The sequence below is a fragment of the Suncus etruscus genome, chromosome 15, assembly GCF_024139225.1.
Source record: "Suncus etruscus isolate mSunEtr1 chromosome 15, mSunEtr1.pri.cur, whole genome shotgun sequence".
In the NCBI taxonomy this organism is placed as follows: Eukaryota; Metazoa; Chordata; class Mammalia; order Eulipotyphla; family Soricidae; genus Suncus; species Suncus etruscus.
Window position 1 is genome coordinate 56,248,864 of NC_064862.1, and position 27,520 is coordinate 56,276,383.

Below are 27,520 nucleotides of genomic sequence, written 5' to 3' on the forward strand. Positions count from 1 at the left end.
TGAGCCAGGAATAATAACTAAGCACCACTGATATACCCCCAAAACAATACAAAATAATACAAAACAAAATCCCCAAACCAGAAACCCCATGGTCTGCAAAGGTGGGATCATTTCCTCTGTTGCCCTTTATGGACAGAGTTTTTTGAACTCCACTTAATATGAACAGGAGTGACATTGCTGGCACAGAAGGGACCTTCAGTTTCCAGAGCAGTTTCTACAATTCCCTAATTCCACACAAGGCACCACATCCCAATCATGACTCCAGGCGCTGACCACACTTTTGTCCCAGAAAGCCCGATTCTTTGATAAGGATCTGTGCTCTTCTCATGAGGAGACACCAAACTGTAACCCAAGAGGGGAGAAGGAACAGAGGCCCTCAAAAAGAGGAAGGACAGGGGCCGAAAGATACATGGAGGTAGGGCATTTGCCTTGATTGCAGAAGGATGGTGATTCGAATCCCGCCATCCCATATGGTCCCCTGAGCCTGCCAGCAACGATTTCTGAGCATAGAGCCAGGAGTAACCCCTGAGCACTGCCAGGTATGACCCCAAAACAAACAAACAAACAAAAAAAAAAAAAAAAAAGAAAGGGGAAGGACAGAGACCATCATCCCACCAAAATAAGAGCAACTCTGCATGAACAAGTTCTGCACATGAATAAGGACTTTTCAGAGGCCCACAGGGATCCTGGATCAGTCAGATACATCAGTGCCTAATGTCCATGAGGGGAACAACATGAGATGGGGGTCCCACAAGCCAGTGCACTCACGAGAAGCAAGAGAATGTTTTAGAAACAAAGCCATAATTACCGTGCCATGCTGACTGTCAGTGGGATGATCGCCAAACACAGCCCAATCAACAACACCAACAGGAAGAAGAAATTTGAATTGGACGCTCGGAATTGCCTTGGGGAGGGTCTGCAGGTATAAAGAAGACTCATCTGGTAGGAATAGAGAGAGAAAGAGAGATTTCATACAAATCAGACAGCTTCCAAAAAGCTCAGAGAAATCCTCAGAGCATACTTTAAAGGCTTAACAATTCAGGTATAAAACTGAACCCATTCCAGGCCATCCTTAGCAGGTCACGAGTTTAAGGTGTGCAGAGAAGTGAGCTGAGCTTACATGGCTCAGTAACTAATGATCTGAGTGACTCTGGACATTCTCAATCATCTCTCTGAGCTTTAGCTTCCTGATGTGGAAGCAACAAGTCATCCTTCAGAGCATGCGAGTTTGTGCTGGTTTGTAGAAAGGGCACAGCATTATGAGGGCACCTGGTGTTATTGTCATCACTATTATTATCATTTCATATCATTAGATACTCTAATGGGGCCCATTTCTGAATCATCAGCCCTTAGTATTAAAAGTCATCAATAGTGGTGGACTGAAGAGATAATGTCTGAGAAGGGTGGAAGTACTGTATCCATAGCTGCACTGAGGTGAATTAAGAGGACAGTCAGCTTTTACATCAGAGGAAGAAAGAGGTGAGGCCAGGAAGCTGTCATTTTATCCATTAAGCTCATGGGCAATGTCTGTGATCTGGCAGCAACTCAAAAGCTGCTAGGCAGTTGCGAGCTCCAAAGATTCACTCTATTTTCTCAAAGGAGATGTCAACTGTTCCATGAAAAATCATGGGTACACTGTCCGATGCAGCAGAAAGCTGGAAATCTAGGGAGATCTTGGGGGCTTGGTCTGCCCTGCTTAAGCCACACCGACTGCCTCCATCACCCAGAATCACTGCTTTGCCAATGGCCCTGCCTTGCACCCCTCTACTATTCCCTTGGGGACACCAATCTGACCAAACTTCAGGTATGCCAGTATTTGGGCCAATATCACCAGGGTTTTTTTGGACAAATGCAGGAACCTTCCCCATGCATTCTCCTTATTCTAGGACCCTGGCAGCTGAGAACATGGTCCACAAAAACTACAATATCGGTAATAGTGTTTTGAATTCCTGGATAACTTCATTATTTTTATTTTTTTGATCCCCATAGGGGCACATCAATTTAACAGAATAGACATCTAATAGGAGCTTAATAAACCTCTACCACTGTATTAATGAGTTCATTGGAGATACAATAATTTCCACAAATTTCTTGCCACTGTATTTTTTTTCATTTAACATTTTCTTTCTTCTCTTCCTTTTTCTGTTTTTCTTTTTTTCTGTTATTCTCTTTTTTGGGGGGGCCACACACCCATTTGATGCTTAGGGGTTTACTCCTGGCTAAGCGCTCAGAAATCGCCCCTGGCTTGGGGAGACCATATGGGACGCCGGGGGATCGAACCGCGGTTCTTCCTTGGCTAGCGCTTGCAAGGCAGACACCTTACCTCTAGCGCTACCTCACCGGCCCCATCTTTTTCTATATTTTTAAGTAACTTTGCTCTCATTTATCTAGAAATGAATGTATTATGGTCAACTATGATACATTTTCTTTAAAGTAAAAAATAAAAAAAACTAGGGCCCAGAAAGATAGCACAGCAGCGTTTGCCTTGCAAGCAGCCGATCCAGGACCAAAGGTGGTTGGTTCGAATCCCGGTGTCCCATATGGTCCTCCGTGCCTGCCAGGAGCTATTTCTGAGCAGACAGCTAGGAGTAACCCCTGAACAATGCCGGGTGTGGTCCAAAAACCAAAAAAAAAAACCCAACTAAATAAAACCAACAAAAACTGATGCCAATGACTGTGACCTAGAAATTCCCATACTGGCTCCAAAATCTAATCAGAAAACCACACTTAGGGGCCAGAGAACTAGTATAGTGGGAAGGGCATTGGTCTTGCAAGTGGCCAAGCTGGGTTCGATCTACAACAACCTTCCCTCACACTGATCCCCACTTCTCTTTACCTTTTTAACATAAAAAATAATAATGAACTTCAAGGTGGCAATGGCAGGGAGGAGAGGGGAGAAGAAGGTTCCAATCCAGCATATTGTCTGCCCGTACACAATGCCCAGAACATTATCCGGGATGGCAAACTCCTGCTGCCCCCAGCACTGAATCAGCTTCGACGATGAGCAGTAGGTGACCAAAATCCTGTGGACAAAGGGAACCCTTTGTGACCAAAATCCTGTGGACAAAGGGAACCCTTTGTGACCAAAATCCTGTGGAACAAAGGGACCCCTGTCCCTGAAGTCCCCGTGACAGCAGGAGCCCCCACCACAGCAAGAGAGCCAGGGTCAGGAAAGCACTGAGTCCTGGCTGAAACCCTTGTTTCTTCCCCCATGGTCATGACCTCATAGGGCTCATGGGACTGAGTGTGAGGTGGAAAACAACTAAGCTGAAGTAAAAGGCTATATCTTTTGGATGACTGGAATGATAGTACAATGGGGAAAGCAAATGCCTGGCACATGGAGGACCTGGGCTTGATCACCTTAGTACCCTATGTACCGCCAGGAGTGATTCCTGAGTGCAGAACCAGACATAACCCCTGAGCATCACCAAATGTGGTAGAAAATAAACAAACAAAAGGGCAGGAGCGATAGTGCAGCAGTAGGGCATTCGCCTTACACACAGCTGACCTAGGATGGACCATAGTTCCATACCCCCACGTCCCATATAGTCCCCCAAGCCAGGAGCGATTTCTGAGCACATAGCCAGGAGTAACCCCTGAGCATCAACAGGTGTGGTCCAAAAACCAAATAAACAAATACATAAATAATAAATAAATAAAGGTGATTTCTTTTCCCTTTTTCTTTTTTTGCTTTTGGGTCCACCACTTGGCTTGTGTTGGGGCTCATTATTCCAGTGGCTGCTGAGGAGATCATGTAGTACCGGGAAATGAACCAACATTTTTTTTACTTTAAAGAACAAATTTAGTTCTGGAAGGATAGTAGTATATAGAGCACTTGCCTTGCACACGGTAGAACCAAGCTCAACCCCAGCATCTCATATAGTCCTTCAAACACCATAAGGACTGATTCCTGAGTGCAGAGCCAGGAGTAAGCCCTGAGTACTGAATACTCAAAACACAAAGCACAAAAATCAGCAAATATCTTTCTTTCTTTTTTTTTTTTTTTTGCTTTTGGGCCACACCAAGTGACATTCAGGGATTACTCCTGGCTATGCACTCAGAAATCACTCCTAGCTTGGGGGACCATATGGGACATGGGGGATCAAAAGGTGGTCCATCCTAGGTTAGCGTGTGCAAGGCAAAAGCCTTACCACTTGTGCCACCACTCTGCCCCTCCCCTTTTTTAATGTGGGGCTACACCCAGAAGCACTCAGGGGTTATTCCTGGCTTTTTGCTCAGAAATTGCTCCTGGCAGGCTAAGAGGATCATATGGGATACTGGGAATTGAATGCCAGTCTGCCCCAGGTCAGCTGTGTGCAAGGCAAATGCTCTACGGCTATTGCTCTGGTCCCAAAAATCAACAAATTTCTAATTTTTTGGGAGGTCACACCTGGCAGCATTCAGGGGTTACTCCTGGCTCTATGCTCAGAAATCACCCCTGGCAGGCACAGGGAACCATATGGGATGCCGGGATTCGAACCACTGTCCTTCCGCATGTAAGGCAAATGCTTTACCTCCATGCTATCTCTCCGGCCCCAGGAGCGCTTTCTGCGTATAAAACCGGGAGTAACCCCTGAACACTGCCAGGTGTGATTACAAAAACTAAAACAAACAAACAAACAAAAAGGCACTGTTGCTGAATGAACCAGGAAAGAAAATCCAACAATACAATGCCTTTACCAAACTCAATTAAACTAAACAGATATTGGATAAAATGGAATAAAAACAAATATGCAGGGGCCAGAGTGGTTGTGCAGAGCAGTAAGGCATCTGCCTTGCTGGTGCTAGCCTAGAACGGACCATGGTTTGATCCCCTGCCATTCCATATGGTTCCCCAAGCCAGGAGTGATTTTTGAGCGCATAGCCAGGAATAAACCCTGAGTGTCACCGGGTGTGGCCCAAAAAGCCAAAAAAAAAAAAAAAAAAAAAAACACCAAAAAAAAAAACAAATATGCAAACCAATGGAAGATTTAAAAAAGCTGTGACAGGGGCCAGAGTAATAGCAAAGTGGTAAGGCTTTTGCCTTGCATGTGACCAACACAGAATGGACCTCTATTCGAATCCCAGCATCCTATATGGTCTCACAGCCTGCCAGGAATGACTTCTGAGCACAGAGCCAGGAGTAACTCCTGAGCGCTGCTGGGTGTGATCCCAAAACAAAACAAAACAAACAAATAAGGGGCTGGAGAGATAGCATGGAGGCAGGGCGTTTGCCTTGCATCCAGAAGGACGGTGGTTTGAATATCGGCATCCCATATGGTCCTCTGAACCTGCCAGGAGCGATTTCTGAGTACAGAGCCAGGAGTAACCCCTGAGCGCTGCCAGGTGTGACCCCAAAACCAAAAAAAAAAAAAAATCCCACAAAAAAAACAAACAACAAAAGCTGTGACAGTCAAGAGGGTTGATTGTTTTGGGAGGTGAACGGGACATAATTGACAGTGCTTAGGGCTTATTCCTGACTCTGTGCTTAGAAATCACTTCTGGGCCCGGAGAGATAGCACAGCGGCGTTTGCCTTGCAAGCAGTGATCCAGGACCAAAGGTGGTTGGTTCGAATCCCGGTGTCCCATATGGTCCCCTGTGCCTGCCAGGAGCTATTTCTGAGCAGACAGCCAGGAGTAACCCCTGAGCATCGCCAGGTGTGGCCCAAAAACTAAAAAAAAAAAAAAAAAAAAAAAGAAATCACTTCTGGGGGCCAAGATAGCACAGCGGTAAGGTGTGGTGGTTGGAATCCCAGCATCCCATAATGTCCCCCGAGCCTGCCAGTGGCAATTTCTGAGTGTAGAGTCAGGAGTAACCCCTGAGTGCTGCTGGGTATGACCCAACCCCCCCCCCAAATAAAAACCAGAAATCACTTCTGGTATTTTGGGGACCATATGGGGTGCCAGGAACCAAGTCCAGGCCAGGATCATGCAATTCAGTGCTCTACACACTATACTTTCTCTCTGGCCCTTGTAATGTTTCTTTTTAAATTTTTAACTTTTGGTGGGGAGGCACACCTGGCAGTGCTCAGGACTTACTCCTGGTTCTGTGCTCAGGGGACTGACTACATAGGGTGTCAGGGTGGAACCTAGGTCAGCTTGAAGGCAAAGCAAGTGCCTAATGTACTATCACTCTGGCCTCTAATATTTATTAAGGGTTTTACAGACCATGGAGGCTCAGAGAGATGCCGAGACTAAACAATAATCAGAAGCTGAGGGTTCAGAAGCCTGGGGTGCAGAAGTGGCACATGAGAGCCCTGGGCTCCAAACACCACACCAGGGGCAGCAATCAGGCACTGCTTGTTGAGTCCCCCCAAAATAAAAGAAAGCACTTCTCAATCCAGTGGCAGTAGTGATGATGATCTGGACAGTGGGAACTCATGTTTAGCCATTGAGTTCTGGGCCCAGGTTCTCCCAGTATTTTGACCACGTTAGTCTCTTTTATCCTTCTCACTAGGGAACTTTGAGAGGTCCCCTGACTGCTCTATATCCCAGGTAATAACAAAGGTCAAACTGCAACCACCTGCTCTGGGCCACGTGACCTAAAGGCAGGAGCAAGAGCTGATGCCAAGGCCTGAACCAGAGTGGGAAACAGGGTCTCCACTGGCTGTGCCAGTAGGAAGTGGCCCTAGTGAACCCTCACAGGGAGTGTGACACCTCTGCTCCCCACTGCTTCATGGCACTTGATGGATGCAGGCCCCCCACGGGGGGAGGGTAAGTGGGGTGCACGGATCAGAGGATCCTACAGCACTTTACTAGGAGCTCTTGAGTTGGGAGCTCCATGTGGAGAGGAGGGATGGAGAACTGAGGACAGGGTTGGGTCCAAGGGGCACCCCCTTCCACTTACTTCCTCGGAAAATCCACAAAGAGGGTCACGGCCAAGATGATGATGAGGTCAAAGATCATCAGTTTGTACATCTCCTGTCCGACCTGGGTCTCCCAGCACTACAAGTGACAGAGCGACACAAAGAGAGACACAGCAACAGAACAGACACAGAGAGACAGAAAAAGGAGAGATAAACACAAAGAGAGACAGAGTGAGAGAAAAACACAGAGAGTAAGATGAAACAGAAACAGACATAGAGATAGAGCCAGAGAGAGTGAGAAAGAGCAAGCAAGAGTGAGAAAGAGAAGATGAATGAGGCCCAACTCAGTGGAAAGCACCAAGCTCTGAGACTCTTCCCTGTGTCCCGAGACCCCCTGGATGGCTCAGCAGCCTAGGACCCTCTGTAGGTAGTAACGCCCCAGCCCCCCAGGGACTGGTAGAGAGCTTGAAGTTCCAGATCTGATCCCCAGCATCACCTAGTTCCCCCAGAAGTGCCAGCAGGGAAGGGAACACTAAGCCAGATGTTCCCCCCAAGTACCACTGTGCATGGCTCAGGAGCCTCAAAGCCCTAGCTGCAGCCTCACCGGGTAGAGCTTCTGGTTGTATCCGCAGAGTTCGCATGAGTCATGGCCGCAGGATGTGATCTTGGAGCCCAGCGTGAATACCAGCACACAGATGGTGGCCAGGCGCATAAACACACACCTATGGGGAAGCAGGAGAGGCTGGGAGGGACAGAGACCTACCCCTGGCTTCATAGAGGGAAGGTGCCAGTACATGAGCAAACCCACCACTGGACACCATTTCTGTGGCGGAATGATGGAACATTCTAGAAATGACAGAGCTGGCAGTGGAGCAAAACTGAGAGTACTCAATGTCACAGACAGAAACCTTTAGAAAGGGCTGGAAATATAGTCTAGTGGGCAGGAATACCTTGAACAAAAACCTTGCATACCAGGTTTTATCTCCAGCACCACAGATGGTCCCCTGTGAGCATGAAGCCAGGAGTAAGCAAGTTATGGTGGGTAGCATTTTCTTACTTCTCTTTAAATGGCAGGAAAAAAAAGGAACATAAAGTGCTACTGAATCAAATTCGTAGCATAATCCTACCCTCCCCCCATTCCCAAGTGAAATAATAAAATGATTATTATGATGATATACAGTAGGTCAGGAAACCATTGTTCTGTGCGAAAATGCCCAATTTTTTCTTCTCTGTTGACCACATCTGACGATGCTCAGGTTTTACTACTGACTCTGTACTCAAGAATCACTCCTGTCAGTGCTCAGGGACCATATGGGATGCTGGGAATCAAACCATGGTCAGCTGTATGCAAGGCAAGTGCCCTCCCAACTGTGCTATTGCTCCAGTCTCAGGTTTATCTTTTTTCTTTTTCTTTTTTATGGAGGGCCACACCAGTGGTGCTCAGGAGTTACTCTTGGTTCAGTACTCAGAAATTACCCCTGGCAGGCTTGGGGGACTCTATCGGATGCTGGGGATTGAACCCAAGTTGGCTGTAAGCAAGTCAAACAACCTCCCCACAATGTTATTGTTCCAGCCCCAAGTTGGTGTTTTCTTAAAGAGGCAAACATTGGGGTCTGAGAGATAGCACAGCAGTAGTGCATTTGCCTTGCATGCAGCCAATCCAGGACAGATGGCGGTTCGAATCCCAGCATCCTAGATGGTCCCCTGTGCCTTCCAGGAGTGATTTCTGAGCAGAGAGCCAGGAGTAACCCGAGCACTGCCGGGTATAAGACAAAAAAAATCAAACAAAAAAAAGAGGCAAACAAGACTTTCATTACTTGAAAAAGGGCTGGAGAGAGTGTGAGTTCAGTGTGGTGTAGTCTATACTTGGGTCACAGCATGCCCAAGTTCAATTCCAGTACTGTAAAACCCAAAGCATGACTGGGAACAACCACCACCACTGAGCACTACTGGGTGTGGTGGCCCCTAACCAAGAGAAATCAGTAAAATTTAAGAAACGAAAATAATTAATGGGCTAGAGTGACAATTGCACAGTGGTAGAGCATTTGCCTTGCACATGGCCGACCCAGGATTGACCCACGTTCAATTCCTGGCATCCCATATGGTCTCCCAAGCTTGTCAGGAGCGATGTCTAAGTGCAGAGCCAGGAGAAATCCCTGAGCACCGTTGGGTGTGCCCCTCCCCCCCCAAAAAATCACTTACTCCTGGGGCCAGGGAAATGGCCCATAGGGCTGGAGTTCAAGCTCTGCATGGGTAGACCCCAAGTTTGAATTCCAGTATCACATGGTCTTAGACCACTGCCAGGGGTGGTCCCAAAGCCAGAATGAATAAAATCAACCCAAATTCCAGTTCACACCTGATCCTTCAACTCACTTGGGTGGACTCCTTGAACCTTGCTTTCTAACCATCTGGGACTTTTTGTTTTTATTTGTTTGTTTGTCTATTTGCTTGGGGTATACCCAATGTAGCTCAGGGGAAATTCTTGGCACTTTGCTCAGGAGTCACCCCTTTCTAGGGTTGGGAGACACTGTGCAGTGCCAAGGATTCAAATCCAGGTTGGCAGGGATGCAGAGCCAGCATCTAACCCCCTATTCTATCTCTCCAGCCCTGTAATGATCTGTTTTCAGGAAATAGAGTATTTAGAATAGGGTGATTAAAACAATGATAAAGACAACGGAACACACAGGCCATATTTGGGGGGTATTCACACTTCTAGTAAGTAGAAGTTCCCAACAAGCACATAAACTGCTTTCCCAAGTGTCTCATGTGAGGAGAATGGGGTCACTTTTTTGGGGGGGACGGGGTGTTAATGGTACAGTCACAACCCACAGTGAGTGAAGGGATCTGAGTGAAAACCTGCAGATTCATTCATTCCTAGGGCCAGAGGAGGGTCAAGGAAGATTCTGGCTCAGCAGGAAGATGTCCCCCATGTGTCAAAGAAGGCAGTGTCTGCTCTGGGTAGGGTGTTTGGCTCGGTACACCACTCCCTCCATTCCTTACCTCAAGATGGTGAGCTTGATCTCGAAGCCAGGAGAGTAATCCTCATAGTGGATGATCTTGGCAAAGATCATGGGGGTGATGAAATTGGCCAATGTGATAACTATTGAAGGCAGATAGAGGATCAAGAGGTTCTCCCCAAAAACCATCTTGTCAATTTCCTAGAAATCGATCAAAATGGGGTGAAGTGGGAAAAAGGGGCACCAGGTTATTACTAATCCGAGCTTGATACCACAATTTGATGTCAGCAAACAAAACTGAGCTATTGAGGGCCAAAGAGAAGGTAGGGAGGGCCCAGATAGTAAAATAAAATGGCCCTAGATTGTGAATTAAGATATTGTGAATAAGATCTCAGCACTGGATCATGGGCTGGAATAACATGGATTAGATCCTGACACTCGATCCTAGATCAGGTATTATGGATTAGATCCCAACATTTGATATCCTAGATCGAGATACTGTGGATTAGAGGTCCTGATAGTCAATCCTGGATTATAATGCTATATAAAACCCAGTAAGCCTCCCACTCTTTTGGGTGTTTTTTTTTATTCCAATTAAAATGGAAATTGAGGGGCCAGAGAGATAGCATGGATATAGGGTGTTTGCCTTGCATGCAGAAGGGCAGTGGTTTGAATTCCCATGTGGTCCCATGAGCCAGCCAAGAGTGATTTCTGAGCATAGAGCCAGGCGTAATTTCTGAGCACTGCTGAGTGTGACCCAAAAACAAAAACAAACAAACAAAAAATAGAAATTGAGGGGACTGGAGTGGTAGCACAGTGGTAGGAAGTTTGCCTTAAACATGGCAGACCCAAGACAGATGCGGGTTCAACCCCCAGGTTCAACATCCCATATGGTCCCCTGAGCCAGGAGTGATTTCTGAATGCAGAGCCAGGAGGAACCCCTGAGCACTGCCGGATATGACCCCAAACACATAAATAAATAAATAAATAAATAAATAAATAAATAAATAAACAAACAAATAAACAAACAAATAAATAGGAAATTGGGGCCAGGAGATAACCCAATGGGCTAGAACATGTGCTTTGCTGGAACCCTAGATTTGATCCTGAGCATTACATGACCCCCACACACACCACTGTGTGTGATTCCCCCCTAATCATGGAGCCAGGAGTAGCTCTTAAACACTTCTAGATATGGTGAAAAACTAAAGGAACCCAAAACATACAAGTGGAAACCATCTCCCAATTCTCAGCTCTTATTCCCACTGAGCCCCTGAGAAAGGACAATTAATGGATCCACAGTGGAGAATTGCTCTGCACTTAGCATGAGGAAGCATTAAATGGACTTTCATGATGACTTAATACTTTTCTTTGCCTTTTTGTTTCTTTGGTTTTTGGTTTTGGGGCCACACCGGCAACACTCAGGGGTTACTCCTGGCTCTGCACTCAGAAATCACTCTTGACTGGCTCGGGGGACCATATAGGATGCTGGGAATCAAACCAAGTTCGTCCAGGGTTGGTCACATGCAAGGCAAACGCCTTACTGCTGTGCTAGTGCTCCAGCCCCTGCCTTTTGTTTTTTAATAGTTTTGGGGCCACACTACGCTGTGTTCAGGACTTACTCCTGGCTCTGTGCTCAGGGATCACTCCTGGTGGGCCCCAGGGATGACCCTCCTTGGTGCCATGGATCAAACCAGTGTCCACTGTGTGCAAGGCCACCTCAGCACCCTCAGCCTGCTGGCCAGACTCACTTTACTCATATGCTCCTGCGAGAATATGGTGGCACAATAGATGGCATAGAAGCAAGCCCCAAGCACAGCCAGCACCACACCATTCAGGATGAACCTCAGGGTATAAATCCGGATTTTCTCTTCCGAGGTCCTCTCTGCAATCTTCTGTCGGATTCGTTCTTCCTCCAGATCGGCCTGGGCATCAGAAGACAGCATTTGGCATTGGCAGGGGAGAGAAAATTTCAAGGCTCAGGATTCACTGCACCCTTCCCTCTCATCTTAAGACTATCTTCAGGGGCTGGCGAGGTGGCTCTAGAGGTAAGGTGTCTGCTTTGCAAGTGCTAGCCAAGGAAGGACTGAGGTTCGATCCCCCAGCATCCCATATGGCCCCCCCAAAGCCAGGGGCAATTTCTGAACGCTTAGCCAGGAGTAACCCCTGAGCATCAAACAGGTGTGGCCGAAAAACCAAAAAAAAAAAAAAGACTATCTTCAAATAGACATGCCCCTCAAATATCTTCCCAGATCAGGTCCAAGTTGCTTTGCGGTTTATTGAAGGGTTCAGCCAGGGCAGAACCTCTCACTTAAGGCCACAATTAGATTTATAGTAAATGAACACCAAAATCAAACCTCTCTGTGTGGTTACTATTTAGGTGAGAAGGGATCTAAGGTCACACTTGACAGTGCTCAGCTCTGTGCTTGGGGCCAGGGGTGGAGGGTTGATCACTCTTGGCAGTGATCAAGGGACAATGCTATGCCCAGGACTGAATCAGGGTCAGCCACATGCAAGGCATTCTCTTTCTCTGGCCCCATAACATTATTTAAAGGTAGCATGTATAATTTCTATAAACCAGCACTTTTTGTTTGTTTGTTTTTGGGTCACCCCCAGCGGTGCTCAGAGGTTATTCCTGGCTCTGTGCTCAGAATAATATTCCTGGAAGGCTCAGTGGATGTTAGGGATGTTAGGGACCAAACCCATGCAACTGCACAGAAGACAAGTGCCTTCTCCACTGTGCTTTCAATCTGGCCCCTAAACCAGGACTCTCCATTTAACTCCTTCCACTTGACTGTATCCGGTCTCTGCTCTCATGCTCCCCTTTCTCCTGAATCATGGAACAAACTTCTCTGTAGATTCTCTTCAACCCCCACCCCCTGCTCATCACAGCTTCTCTGTTCTCACTTGTTCTCATTCCTGCCCCAAGAGAGAAGTCATAAGGACGGATGGTGGATAAAAAGGAAAGACACAGCACAGGGGACCCTCCCCAACCAGACCAACTCCATCTACCAATTCCACGAGCTCCCAGGTTCCAAGGGATACTAGGCAGGGCCTTCCTCGTCTCCAGGGGCCAGCTCCAGCCCAGCCCAGCCCCAGAGAAGGAACAGAAGCAGCAGCAGCAGCACCAGCTGCGATCACTCGCTCACTCACCCGCAACTCATAACGCAGGCTGCTGTGCTTCAGCTCGGCCACACTGCGGTTAGAGATGCAGAAATCCCAGCCAGCGAAGATCTTGTTGCAGTAACTTTGAAAATACTCTTCGCTCCGGATCAGATTGATTTTGAATCCTTCCACCGACCTGACCCCAAAACACGCTCCTTTGAGGAATCCTCACACCATACAGCCCCTGCATAGGGTCTGGCTTGAAGAAACAAGTCATGGGGCCAGAGTGACAGGACAGTGGGTTGGGTGTTGGCCTTGTACACTGTCGACCCAAGTTCGATCTCTGGCATCCTATAGGGTCCCCTGAGCACCACCAGAAGTGATTCCTGAGTACAGAGACAGGAGTAACCCCTGAGCATCACTAGGCATACACCCCCACCAGAAAAATAAATGTCATGTGTGGCTACCATGAACAGGGTTACATTTTGGCCTATTCTAACTAGGTCTCTGGGTGATGCTCAGGAGATAGAAATTTGAGCTAGGGACAAGTGTTGTCAGCCTGGACTCTCCAACTTCCAGAAAGTCCAACTCCTTGATACAGCCCAGGGATACTGTATTGCATCATCTTGGTCCCCAGGAAGGCACTCAGCTGGATCTCCTTTCTATAAGCTGGATCTCCTTTCTATAAATACACACACACACACACACACACACACACACATATTCTCAGCTGGATCTCCTTTCTATAAATACACACACACACACACACACACACACACACACACACACACACACATTCCTGCCTCAGGGTCTTTGCACATACAGTTCACATGACTCTCTTATGGACCATTCATCAGCCTCACCCCATCCATCAGGTTCAGTTCCCAAATCCTTCTGTGTCATCCCATTAGCCCCATCCTAAACTGGTTCCCCCTTCCAGTTTGTCTCTTATTTCCTTCACTCCCTGATCCCAGAGCCAAAGCTAGATTTTATTTGGGCATCTGGCAATGCTCTTGAGCTACTCCTGTCACTCAATGGTGTTCCAGGGACCATAGGCAGTACCAGGGACCAAACTGAGGCTGGCCATGTGCAAAGGGAGTACCTTCCACCCTACCCAATGAGAGCTGGTTTCTGCCACTCAGACCCAGCAATCCTGCAGCAGGGTCCAAAGCCAGGCTGGGGGGACAACACTAATAAGCAAAGTCAACAGTAACTAGGTGACTCGGGCTCTTAATCCTGCCTCCATTACTTCCAGGTCTGTGGAGCCACACCCTATCCTGGAATCTGCCCACCTCTGAGGCTGTATCCCCCAACACCCTGGCACTCCCTCAGACTCTTGCCATGGAGAAAATACAAACAGATGCACATTTGAATACCTTTTCACTATCCAGAGAAGACTCAAGGCCAGGTAAGCAACTGAGCTTAACAAGTAAGCCAGAGGCAGATTGTAGGTGAAGTTCTGGAATCTCACCGCATCGATGGTGTAATGGCCATAAAAGAGGCTTGTCTCCTCCAGGAAACCCTGTGGCAGGGATGAGAGGTCAGCATGGTCACCGAAGGGAACTCACACCCCAGCATCACTTGGTCATCACTTAGGGATCACCCCTAAGTCCCCAGAACCTCCAGAGATTCCTGGAGTGATATTTGATAGACAAAGTGCAGCTAAGACCTGAACATTATCCAGGCCCCCCTTCGAATGTAGGTTCCTCCATTTAGTTACTGACCAAGGGTGAATCCCCAAACTTATGAACACTAAATAAATACTTCCTCCAAAGAATGAGGACCCCTCAAAGGACCCATACTCATAATAATAGTAATAAATATGCAGAGTGGTCAAGGTAATAGAACACTAGAGGTCACTTGCCTTGTACACAGCTGATCTAGGTTTGATTTCCCCAGAACATCACTAGGGTGTTTTTGAGAAGAGTCAGGAGTCAGACTGGGAAGAGCCAGGTATGCCTCCTCCTCCCACTCATACCAAATTAAAAAAACAAACTAAAGTAGCCTCCCATACCCAGAGGCTGCTTTAGTTAAAATCAGGCATGAAAAAGCAACAGAAGGGGCCTGAGAGATAGCATGGAGGTAAGGTGTTTGCCTTTCATGTAGGAGGTCATCGGTTCAAATCCCGAGTCCCACACGGTCCCCCGTGCCTGCCAGGAGCAATTTCTGAGCCTGGAGCCAGGAATAACCCCTGAGCACTGCCAGGTGTGACCCAAAAACCACAAAAAAAAAAAAAAAAAAAAGAAAGAAGGGAGGGAGGGCGGGCGGGAGGGAGGGAGGGAGGGAGGAAGGAAGGAAGGAAAGAAGGAAGGAAGGAAGGAAGGAAGGAAGGAAGGAAGGAAGGAAGGAAGGAAGGAAGGAAGGAAGGAAGGAAGAAGAAGAAAGAAAGAAAGAAAGAAAGAAAGAAAGAAAGAAGAAAGAAAGAAAGAAAGAAAGAAAGAAAGAAAGAAAGAAAGAAAGAAAGAAAGAAAGAAAGAAAGAAAGGAAGAAAGAAAGGAAGAGAAAGAAAGAGAAGAAAAAGCAACAGATACTCATCAACGATGTATCTCTTGAATTGGCCACGAGCAAGGTTCTTTTTGTTGTTGTTGTTTTTGGTTTTTGGGTCACAGCCGGCAACGCTCAGGGGTTACTCCTGGCTCTATGCTTGAAATCACTCCTGGCAGGCTGGAGGGGGGGGGGGGATGCCGGGATTCGAACCAGCGACCTTCTGCATACAAGGCAAACGCGCTACCTCCATGTTATCTAGCCGACTGTATTCCTATGTTTTTGTTTTGGGGCTACACCCAGCAGCATTCAGGGTAAAATTACTCTTATCTCTGCATTTAGAAATTAATCCTGGGGGCCGGAGTGGTGGCACAAGTGGTAGGGTGTTTGCCTTGCAAGAGTTAACCTAGGACGAACAGCGGTTCAATCCCCCCCCCCCCCACCGTGTCCCATATGGTTCCCCAAGCCAGGAGCGATTTCTGAGCTCATAGCCAGGAGTAACCCCTGAGTATCATGGGGTCTGGCCCAAAAACCAAAAACATAAGAAATAAAGTAAAAAAGCAATTAGTCCTGGCAGGCTTGGGGACCATATTGAATCAAACCCAGGAAATCAAAAGCCAGGAATCAAAATCAAAGCCAGGAATCAAACCCAAGTTGGCTGCATGCAAGGCAAATGTCTTCCCACTATACTACTGCTCCGGCCCCTCTTTTCTTTATATTCTACATAAGGAAGCTCATTCTCTCTGTTTCTCTCCACTCTGCCAGAGGGCCTAGTGTGTGCTCATCTCTCCAGCCTTGAACTTCTCATTTCCCTTTTGAATATTCTGTGGCCTGCTCCCTTTTATCTGCCTGGTGGACATATATGTCCTCATCAGACAGTGTTAGTTCTGGGAAATCTGAGGTTCCAGATGGAAATGCTGCTTTTTCAAACACAGTGTATAAAGACATTATTTTTCTTTCCCTTTTTGGAGGGGCCAGACCCCAGAGGGGAGGGTATGCCAGATACGGTGCTCATGTGCTTCACATCCCCAGGCACACACCCAACCACAGAGCCACAACTTGGGCTAAAATGCAACACTTCCAAATCATTATTCAGTCAAGTTGAGAGTTATCTAGCCTGGTACTTCTGCATCAGAACTTTCTGATTATTTGTCACTGGTTAGTATTTTGTAATTTTGCTTTGTTTTGTTTTCTGGCTACATCTGGTGGTGCTCAGGGCTTATTCATGGCTCTGCACTCAAGAGTCACTCTAGGTGGAGCTCAAGGGACCATATGGGATGATGGGAATTGAATCTGAGATCAGCCACATGCAAGGCAAGCAACTTCCCCAAAGTACTATAGCTCTGGCCCAGAAGAAAAAAAATATTTAAAAGTCCTTTTGAAAGTACTCCAAAAAGAGTCTGATTCAAGATGGTCTGGACAGAATTTGTCTGTTTATAGTCCTGAGAGACTCTATAGAGCCTGGACCATTGGGTGCAAGGCCCTGGCTTTCCCCTGAACCACACAGTGTTAGCACTAGAATGAAAACATATTTCTGGGGTCAAGAGGGGTTTCCCCAGAAACCCAACTTGGGGCCTCAAGCTTACTGGACACATTCCCCACCTCTCTAAACAACTTCCCTGATCCAGAATCAAGCAAGTCACAAAGAATTAAGCCTGGGCACATGCTTGTATGTATACAATTTAGGGGGGAATAGAGTCATCGTGAGGGGCTGGAGAGTTAGCACAGTAAGTAGGGAGTTTGCCTTGCATATTGTGGGCCTGGGTTTGATCCCAGAATCCTATAGGGTCCCCTGAGTCTGCAAAGAATGATCCCTGGAAAAAAAGAAAAAAGAGTGATCCCTGAATGAAGAGATAGTCATAATACCTGGTACTGGTGGATGCTCTAAACTCTTTCCCCCAAAAAAGTCAAAATGCTCTAAGAACCCCAAAGATTAAGGTGTGTCACAGTCAGAAAAATTAAATTCTGGGCTGGAGGATAGCACAGCACATATGGCGTTTGCCTTGCACATGGCCAACCAGGACTGACCCGGGTTCAATCCCTGGCATCCCATATGGTACTGAGCCTTCCAGGAACAATTTCTTTTTTTTTTTTTTTTTTTTTTTGGTTTTTGGGCCACACCCGGCAGTGCTCAGGGTTACTCCTGGCTGTCTGCTCAGAACTAGCTTCTGGCAGGCACGGGGACCATATGGGACACCCGGATTCGAACCAACCACCTTTGGTCCTGGATCGGCTGCTTGCAAGGCAAATGCCGCTGTGCTATCTCTCCGGGCCCCCAGGAACAATTTCTATGTATAAAGCCAGGAGTAACCCCTGAGTGCCACTGGATACAATCCAAATGCCCCCTCAAAAAATATTTTTTAATTCTCTCTAGGTTTATTTTCACTGAATGGGGTTTTGGAGGTGGCACTCAGCTGTCGACTTGTGCAAAAGTAGCAGGACCCAGTAGAAGACAAAACCAAGGAGGACCTGGCCCAGTGGGGACACTGCTTCACCAAGTCCCACCTTTCTTCCTGCTCCTCATGCCACCAACAGGGTTTAGCTCTTGTGGGGACTTAGGGAACCGATGTTCCTCTTGCTCCACACTGGAACACTGTAGTGCAATAGCAGAAACATGTGAGATACTTACTGTGCCCGAGAGCAGGTCTATGACATAACTGTAGAAGTAAATAAGTCCCGAGCTGCTGAGAGGGTACACGGTGCAATGTATATCTGGAAGAGATAAAAGATAACACTGGGGGGGTGTCCCCACTTTCCTCAGGTTCCCCCTCTCATAGGTGTGCACCTGGTCCTGGCATCAGTGTTTGCACATCTGGAAAGATGTTTGCATCTCAGTGATTTCCTACCTGCGGGCCAAATCCTACCTCAATAGTTCCCCAATTTTCCTTCAGCAACTGAAGAGGAGGCTTTTCCTTTGTCTAGCCTGAATTATAGCTCTCTGATCACGAGCTTCTTTTTTTCTTTTCTTTTTTTTTTTTTTTTTTTTTTTTTTCGGTCTGTTTGAGCAGCTTCTGGCTGGGCTGTTCATCTCTTCAACAAACATTTCCTACCTGCTCCCTGCTGTGGCTCTGGCACTTGGCATGCTGGCTGGGAGGGCCAAGGATTGAACTTCCAGCCTCTCGTCTATAGGAGGCACTCAGATGGCTGCATGTGACGGTGGTGAACCAGACAATATGTTCCCATTGGAAGAGTCAGGAATAGGGAATGTAATGCCAGTCACTTGCCTTATCTCTCCTGAGAGGTCAGCAGGGCAGCCACAGATCTGCTCTGGCTGGCAGCCAACATGAGCAGAGTGAACAGGAGGTGAACAGGCCTGATTGAAAGCAGCCATACCCTCCATGACACTTGCCTTGGTCACTTTCTTTTTTTTTTTTTTTTTGGTTTTTGGGCCACACCCGTTTGACGCTCAGGGGTTACTCCTGGCTATGTGCTCAGAAATTGCCCCTGGCTTGGGGGGACCATATGGGACGCTGGGGGATTGAACCAGGTCCGTTCCTTGGCTAGCGCTTGCAAGGCAGACACCTTACCTCTAGTACCACCTTCCCAGCCCCTCCTTGGTCACTTTCATATCATGCAGGCAGCACTAAAAGTCACCATGGAGGGCCTGGAGAGAGAGCACAGCGGTGTTTGCCTTGCAAGCAGCCAATCCAGGACCTAAGGTGGTTGGTTCGAATCCCAGTGACCCATATGGTCCCCCATGCCTGCCAGGAGCTATTTCTGAGCAGATGGCCAGGAGTAAACCCTGAGCACTGCCGGGTGTGGCCCAAAAACCAAAAAAAAAAAAAAAAAAGTCGCCATGGAGGACCAGTGAGGCAGCTCCATAGAGTAGAGCACCTGCTTTATCTTCTAGAGCCCCAAGTTCAACCCCTGGGTACTGTGTGATGCCACAGCACCTGCTAGGCTGGTTTCACCACCTACTCGGGCTCTTTAAAGTCTCCTGCTACCCAGATTAAGTGTCCTTGCCCCCAGAGTCGGCTCTGAGAGGGCCTCAACATTCAGGATGCCCATGTTTGACCACACCACTGCATGGCTGCCTCTAGGGAATGCATTCACCCCAAAAGGGAGGAGCATGACCTGGGGCAACCTCAGTATCTGCCTGGGACTACTTGGTCTTTCTCAGCACTAGTCATAATAGTCAGAATCTGGAAACAGACTAAGTGCCCTAGAACAGATGGGTATATAAAAAAACTGTAGTACAGCACGCGGCCTGCTGATCTGCACCACCAGATGTTTTTGCTTCTTTGCCTGTCCTGTTTAGAAGCCGACTCCTCAGGGAACCACAGTGTGCTTGTGTTTAATGTGTTCTGCACTCTCTGACTCCCCTCCTTCTCTATGTCTCTCGACCCTTCCTCTCAAACCTAATTCCTATGCATCTCTCCCCTCTGAGACATATCCTAATCTCAGGAACCATGCACTCAAAATGGCAATCACCTTTTGCACACGTATGTCTGTGAATAAACATTTTCCAGAATAAGACATCTGAACTCTCCAACCAGATCTAGACTACCTGATGCACACTTGCATCCCTTGTTACGACTAGCAGTGACAAATACCGAGCTGGACATTGAACATCTCATTAGCCAAAAGCAGGCCATAGTTCCCACTGAAATACTAGTAAGTTTATTGATTTAATTTTACTTCATTTTAAATATTTTATTTGTTCCCATTTTGTTTCTTCACTTCAAAATAAGATATGCAATGCGCATAGGAATGTGTTCATAGTTTTTGTTTTTACTATAGTCTGGCCCTCCAATAGTCTGAGGGACAGTAAACTGGCCCCTGTTGAAAAAGTTTGAGGACCCCTACCCCTGCTGTAGTACATCTGCATAATGGAAAAGTTAAGTCATGAAATTTGCTTAGACATGGATGGAGATGGAAAGTGTTCTAAGCAAAATGAGTCAGAGGGAAAGGGATAGACATAGAATGATCTCACTCATTTTAATTTGGATTACAAAAAAGATAGTATGATATGCAATATTATCCATAGATAATAGAGATGAGGGACAAGAAGACAGAATGCTTGACACAAAGAGCAAGCAGTACAGTCAGGGCAAAGAAAGGACCACTAGGACAATGAGAGTTGGAAATGTTCACTCTGGACAAGAACTGGGTGCTGAAAGGAAGGAAAGCGATATGTATAATATCTTTTCAATAACTATATTGCAAACAACAAGCCAGTGTTTAAAACAAAATAAAGGAAATGAGAGAGAGAGAGAGACAGAGAGACAGAGAGAGACAGAGAGAGACAGAGAGAGAGAGACAGAGAGAAAGAGAGAGAGAGGAAAAATGTCTGTCATAGAGGCAGGTGGAAGAGGGGAAACCAGGGACACCGCTGGTAGACATTCAACCGCTGGTTGAATACTCTATGACTGAAACTCAATCATGAACAATTTTGTCACCGTGTATCTCATAGTGATTCAATGAAACTTATTTAAAAAATAAAGAAAAAGAAAAAGCTGGGGTAGGCCTGGTGCAAAGGAGGGGCTTCATTCAGATAGTGTGAAACCTTGAGAATTCTGCTTTTCCTGTGAAAGTTTCTGCTTTTTGCTAAACTACTTATTAGCTTCTGTATTCCCTTTGTCAGTTTGTATACCTATAGAAATGTGACCTTTAGATAAGAGTTGGAGGCACAGGGAGACCATCGGTGGGGACCAGATGGCCGGGACGTCCCATGTGGGTTTAGGGTGGAAGAGATAGGTAAAAGAGGATATTTATTTTAATGTCAGTTACCATGGAATCAGGCTGCCTGAATTTTAACATTAAGCAAACCCAATGGAATAGGAGATGTATTCTTTGAAAATATGGCAGGTGCCAATAGGAAAGTAACTGGGTGGGTCTAGATTGATACTGTACATCTATATAACCTGAGTAAAATAGCGTCTCGGGGTCCTTGACTGAAAGTCTGCTGTCAAGTGAAAGTCTTGGTTTTTTTTTGTTTTTTTTTTTAAGTGAAAGTCTTGTACTCTTAGCTAGCTAAGAATTAAACCTGCCTCTGCATTTGCATTCTCGTGCCATTGCCTGTGCTTTCCAACCGCTCTTTCTCTCGAACCCCTGCCCAACAATAGGAAGGACAATTATCTTCTGAGCCTCACCCAATGGACAAGGTTCATTGGGTAATTATTAGCAAAACCACCAAGGCTCCGGGGTCATGGAGGACAGAGAAAATGAAGATGAGGAAGCAGATGTCAATTGAACTTTTTGTTTCTGTTTTGGCTCGATGGGGGCACACCCTACAGTGCTCAGGGGTTACTCCTGTCTCTGCATTCAGATATCACTCTTGGTAGGCTCAGGGGATCACGTGGAATGCTGGGGATCGAACCCGAGTTTGCCATGTGTAAGGCAAACATCCTCCTCACTATATTATCTCTCTGGTCTTAACAACTATCTTTTTGAATTTGCAAATGCTCCAACCATAGAGTTACACCCCCAGAATAAAGGCTGGTCTCCCCCAGATTCACCAGGTTTGCAGCATAGAGGAAATGAACTGGCAGCAGAGACTGGACACAAAAGACCCAGTTACAGAGACCCAGAAGCACATTCAACTCGCCTAGAAAATAGCAATACCAGAAAGTAACAGTTGCCATTCCTGGGTTGCTCGGCTGGGCCAAGCACAGAGAGAAGTATCTTGTCCCCACCCACGCCCAACTTTGAATTCTGAGCACTGGTGTCGCAGCAGTAGGGCTAGCCACTAGGGTGTTTGCCTTGCATGTGGCTGACCTAGGACTGACCACTGTTCGATCTCCCACCTCCCCACCCCCCAGCATCCCATATGCTCCCCCAAGGAGCAATTTCTGAGCGCATAGCCAGGAATAACCCCTGCACATCACCGAGTATGGCCCAAAAACAAACAAACAAAAACAAAAACTTTAAATAGTTTCCATCATTTCAATGGCATACATAATCCTGGGACCCTGTATTCCACCTGCCACTTAAAAAATAAAAGCATTAGGGGCCGGCATGGTGGCGCTAGAGGTAAGGTGTCTGCCTTGCCAGCGTTAGCCTAGGATGGACCGTGGTTCCATCCCCTGGCGTCCCATATGGTCCCCAAGCCAGGAGTGACTTCTGAGCGCATAACCAGGAGTAACCCCTGAGCTTCAAATGTGTGTGGCCCAAACCAGAAAAAAAATAAAAAATAAAAAAATAAAAATATTAAAAAATAAAATAAATAGGGGCCGGAGAGATAGCATGGAGGTAAGGTGTTTGCCTTTCATGCAGAAGGTCATCGGTTCGAATCCCGGCATCCCTGAGCCTGCCAGGAGCAATTTCTGAACATAGAGCCAGGAGTAACCCCTGAGCAAAGCCGGGTGTGACCCCCAAAAAATAAATAAATAAAATAAAATAAATAAATTATGAGCACTGCTGAAATAATAATTTGCACATTTCTATTTCCATAGGAAATAACAAAGAATTCATGTTGTGGTTCACAAATATTTCCCAGGAAATAGTATGGATTTCTCTCTTTTTTTTTTTTTTTTTTTTTTTGGTTTTTTGGGCCACACCCGGCGGTGGTCAGGGGTTACTTCTGGCTGTCTGCTCAGAAATAGCTCCTGGCGGGGCCGGGCGGTGGCGCTAGAGGTAAGGTGCCTGTCTTGCCTGCGCTAGCCTAGGATGGACCGCAGTTCGATCCCCCGGCGTCCCATAAGGTCCCCCAAGCCAGGATCGACTTCTGAGCGCATAGCCAGGAGTAACCCCTGAGCGTCAAATGGGTGTGGCCCAAAAACCAAAAAAAAAAAGAAATAGCTCCTGGCAGGCACGGGGGACCATATGGGACACCGGGTTCAAACCAACCACCTTTGGTCCTGGATCGGCTGCTTGCAAGGCAAACGCCGCTGTGCTATCTCTCCAGGCCCTGGACTTCTCTTTTAATAAACTCAGTTTTCTTTTTGTTTTGTTTTGTTTTTTTGTTTGTTTGTTTGTTTTTTGGGGGGGGGCCACACCCGGTGACGCTCAGGGGTTACTCCTGGCTATGCGCTCAGAATTCGCTCCTGGCTTGGGGGACCATATGGGACGCCGGGGGATCAAACCGCGGTCCGTCCTAGGCTAGCGCAGGCAAGGCAGGCACCTTACCTCTAGCGCCACTGCCCGGCCCCTTGTTTTGTTTTTTCATTTTGTTTTAAACCACACCCAGTAGTGGTTCTGAGTGTGGATTATTTCTGACTTTATTATTTATCCCATGCAGTACCGGGGAGTGACTGGGCATCAGCTGCATATAGGGTAAGTGCCTTAAATCCTGTACTATCTTTCTAGTCTCTTTTAATTGACAGTGGTCAGAAGTCACTCCCAGTATGATGTTTCTGGTAATGTCAACATCAGTATTAAACAGAAATTATGTCTCACTACAATACCTCCATGTGCTGGAGCAATAGTACAGTTGGAAGGATACTTGCTTTGCATAAGGCCAACCTGGGTTTGAGATCTGCCATCTCATAGGGTCCCCTGAGCCTGCAAGGAGTGCACAACTAGGAGTAACCTGAGTGAGTGCACAGCCAGGAGTAACCCCTGAGCAGCACCAGGTGTGACCCCAAAACAAACAAAACTAATAATAAGGCTCAAATAGTTTAACTGACAGAGGCCTGAGCACAATTGGTTATGGTCAAAGAAACCCATACAAATCAACAAACAAGGGGCCGACGAGGTGGCGCTAGAGGTAAGGTGTCTGCCTTGCAAGCGCTAGCCAAGGAAGGACTGCGGTTCAATACCCCGGCATCCCATATGGTCCCCTCAAGCCAGGGGCAATTTCTGAGCGCTTAGCCTGAGCATCAAATGGGTGTGGCCTGAAAAAAAATCAAATCAACAAACAAAAGCCAAAAACATGAAAAGAAAAAAAGAAGCAACTACAAACCAACAAACAACAAACCAATGCAATGCATGTGCCTCTCACAGAGCTGCATTCCATTCAGCCCCTCATTCGGAGCCTGGCCCAGGTGATAGTGGCAGGAAGACTATCTCCCCTATACAGACCAACAGGATCTGTGCTGCAAATTCACAAGCAAATACTCGCCAGGCCTTTGGCTTAGAGTCTGGTCCAGATGAATGGTGACTATGTGACAGACCTGGGCATTGCAGGGTTGGAGGCCAAAGCCTTGAACCCAGGGGCAGTGTCAGGGGATGTGACTGTCTGACACACCTCACCAGGGTGAGCCGCTCGGGGTTCTCTCAGCCCAAGACTCTGCAACCAGGGTATGCTGCTCAGTACCTCTAAACAATAGGCTCAGAACTTGCCACAGAAAGACAGGACTATCTGCCCTGCAGGATCCTCCCTGAGTCTATGGAGACAACCAGTAATGTGGGCAGCAAACGAGACATGACAGACCTGGTGTGTCTCATCTTCAGCCAGCCACTGCTGTGCCTGTCAACATGCCACCTGCAGCCTTTTCCTCCAAACATCATGACACCAATGGTCCCCAAACTGGGCAGCTGCAACATCAGAGGCTCCAGACATGAAAACAACACAGAACAAAGTGCTTATACTCAAGAGACAGCTCAGGATCAGTGGTCAGAGCAATAGCACAGTGGGGAGGGCATAGCCTTGAATGAGGTTCGATCCCTGGCATCTCATGTGGTCCCCAAAGCACTGCCAGGAATGATTCCTGAGTGCAGAGCCAGGAGTAACCCCTAAGTGTTTCTGGGTGTAACCCAAAAACAAATAAGCAAAATAGAAACAAACAAACAAAAAAGGGCCAGGCATAGCTGTTTCAGCAGCAAATGCTAGTTGCATCCAGACTGATCCCTTACATTGCTCAAATGCTGAGAAGAGGAAGCAGCATTCTGGAGGTACAGGGAACGGGCTAGCTGCCCCTCTTCGGGCCAAGCCAGGCCTTGCACTCACCTACGCCTTTGGAGGGAATGTGCACAAGGCTGCTGTTGGTAATCTTGTATTCAGTAAGCAAGATGGGGAGCAAAACCAACGAGAAGATGATCAGAAATATCACCAAGTTCAGTAACACCAGGAACCGTAGGAAGGAGAAGTAGGACTGGATCCCGGTGCCGAATTTCCCTAGAAAATGAGAAATGCACATATCAGCAATGGCAGTGTTGACCCTACCTGTGGGGGGAGGTCAAACCCCTTATTGATGGTCTCCAAGTCAAAGAATGATTCCCAAAAAGATAAATTGAATCCCATTCTTCTGTCCCCCCTTTTGGGGGAGACTTTGATAATAATATCCGACGTGAATAATCAACAAATGCAAAAGATTAGGGGACCAAAGGTTCAGCAAAGAAAGTCTTTTGTCAGTTGCAGCCAGCTCCAAAAAGCAAACTGAACAAGCCGTCAGTTCTGGCAAAAAGACCTCCCTATGCCTCCCCAACAAGCTTTTTATTTCATTCCTTAATCACCCCCACCTGGAAGATCCAGGTGGGATGACAGGCAAAAACAATATTACAACAATTACACAACACCTACCTACTTCCATAAAGTCCTCAGAGGTGTCGCTGGACTATCCAGAGCAAGAGCACTACATCGTCCTGTATGTGCAAGATCCCAGGTTCGATCCCAAATACCACCAAAAAAAAATACTGTTTTGTTTTTCTGAGAAGCAATCCCAGGGTGTACCCCAGCCAAAAGGGTGTGCAAACCATAGTCATCACATCAACATCAATGACCATGCAGGGAAGTAGGACAGAACGTGAGTAACACAAACACATGTGTCACAGTAACTCTGAGCTGCAGCTTTAAAAAAAAAAAAAAACAACAAACAAACGAACAGGGGCTGGCCGGCATGATAGCACAGCAGTAGGGTGTTTGCTTTGCACACGGCTGACCCAGGACGGACCTGGGTTCTATCCCCGTTGTCCCATATGGTCCGCCAAGCCAGGAGCGATTTCTGAGCACATAGCCAGGAGTAACCCCTGAGCATCACTAGGTGTGACCCAAAAACAAAACAAACAAATAAAAAAAAAACAAAAAGAAAAAAAAACAACTTTTATTACCTGGTTCCAATGCTCAAAGAAAAGATGTGACTGGGTGGTGGCTGAAGCTTTAAAATGAGTCAAGAAACTCTTGTAACTGTGTTTATATTCTCTGAATAGAACAATAAGTAAGTGAGGATAGTAAAAAGAATTTTTTTTAACAATGCAGTTGAGCTATTTGTAGTACAAAGGCAGAGCACTGGGTTTATATGTCTGAGGCTCTGTGTTCCAGCTCTTGCACCCAATACAAAAAGGGGGAAAAAAAAGAGTGAAAATAAATCCAAGACAGTGACACAAGCCTCAGATTCACTCTCAGGGTCTAATGATGAGTGAAGCTTACAATAGAGACAAACCACAAGGATTCTCAGCAGCAACCAGAAGGGATTGGCTGACTGAGGATCAGAGAGACGGATTCGGAGCAGGAGAAATAGCATGGAGGTAAGGCATTTGCCTCGCATGCAGAAGGTCGGCGGTTCGATTCCCAGCATCCCATATGGTCCTCCGAGCCTGCCAGTAGCAATTTCTGAGCATAGAGCCAGGAGTAACCCCTGAGTGCTGCCGGGTATGACCCCTCCCCCCCCCCAAAAAAAAACAGAGAGACAGATCCAAGGGCTGGAGTTTAGGCCTAGTATGCTCTAGGCCCCAATTTTGGTCTTCAGTACTCCCAGGACTCCTGAGTTCTGCCATATGGAGTCCTGCAAATCCCCAGCATTGCCTGACCTGGGCAACATTGGGACTCTTCAGGATTCTCAAACACTAGTGGAGTCCCCTCGTCCTCCCAAATATGTCATTTTATTTTATCTACCTGCCGCCAAGTTCTGCAAATACTGACAGGCAGACTTCTCGCCCTCTGCATGCCCAGAAAATGCCTGATTCCCGCTGGAGGTGAAGCAAGCACCGCCATATACATACTCCCAGGCCCAAGAGCCATCATGGGGATGTGGAGGCACAGTACCTTCGATGCTGCGGATGTCCTCCCGCCATAGCTCCAGGTGTGACGTCACCTCCCGGGCCTTCTCCAGGAACCGCTTCCAAGACTTGCTGCTGTAGCGCTTCAGCTGGTCCCACTCGGAGAGGTACTTCAGCTGGGTCTCCTGAATATCTCTGTGCACAAAGACAAAGATGGCCACTGCCGATTACTGTAGAAAGGTTTTAGATGCATGAGGAAGGAGGAAGAGCATGCAGCTTCCACAAGAGCAGAAAGGGCAGGGCCTGGCAGCATGGTAGAGAAACTGAGCCAGGCTGGAATTGCTGCCTGACTTATACACTAGCTGTTCTGCT

General features: G+C 47.1%; 1 protein-coding gene across 1 annotated transcript in view; it reads right to left on the reverse strand.

Moving 5' to 3' along the window:
* TMC7 (transmembrane channel like 7) overlaps nucleotides 1-27,520 on the reverse strand; it is a 47,588-nt gene that overhangs the window by 5,111 nt on the left and 14,957 nt on the right. The window contains exons 4-14 of the mRNA XM_049788112.1: nucleotides 27,195-27,343; nucleotides 25,161-25,328; nucleotides 17,961-18,043; nucleotides 14,224-14,369; nucleotides 12,896-13,043; nucleotides 11,494-11,667; nucleotides 9,786-9,943; nucleotides 7,390-7,507; nucleotides 6,827-6,924; nucleotides 2,837-3,023; nucleotides 809-939 (exon numbers count right to left, since the gene is read on the reverse strand). Of these exons, the coding sequence (XP_049644069.1) occupies nucleotides 809-939; nucleotides 2,837-3,023; nucleotides 6,827-6,924; nucleotides 7,390-7,507; nucleotides 9,786-9,943; nucleotides 11,494-11,667; nucleotides 12,896-13,043; nucleotides 14,224-14,369; nucleotides 17,961-18,043; nucleotides 25,161-25,328; nucleotides 27,195-27,343 (1,560 nt within the window). The remainder of the gene's footprint in view (nucleotides 1-808; nucleotides 940-2,836; nucleotides 3,024-6,826; nucleotides 6,925-7,389; nucleotides 7,508-9,785; nucleotides 9,944-11,493; nucleotides 11,668-12,895; nucleotides 13,044-14,223; nucleotides 14,370-17,960; nucleotides 18,044-25,160; nucleotides 25,329-27,194; nucleotides 27,344-27,520) is intronic.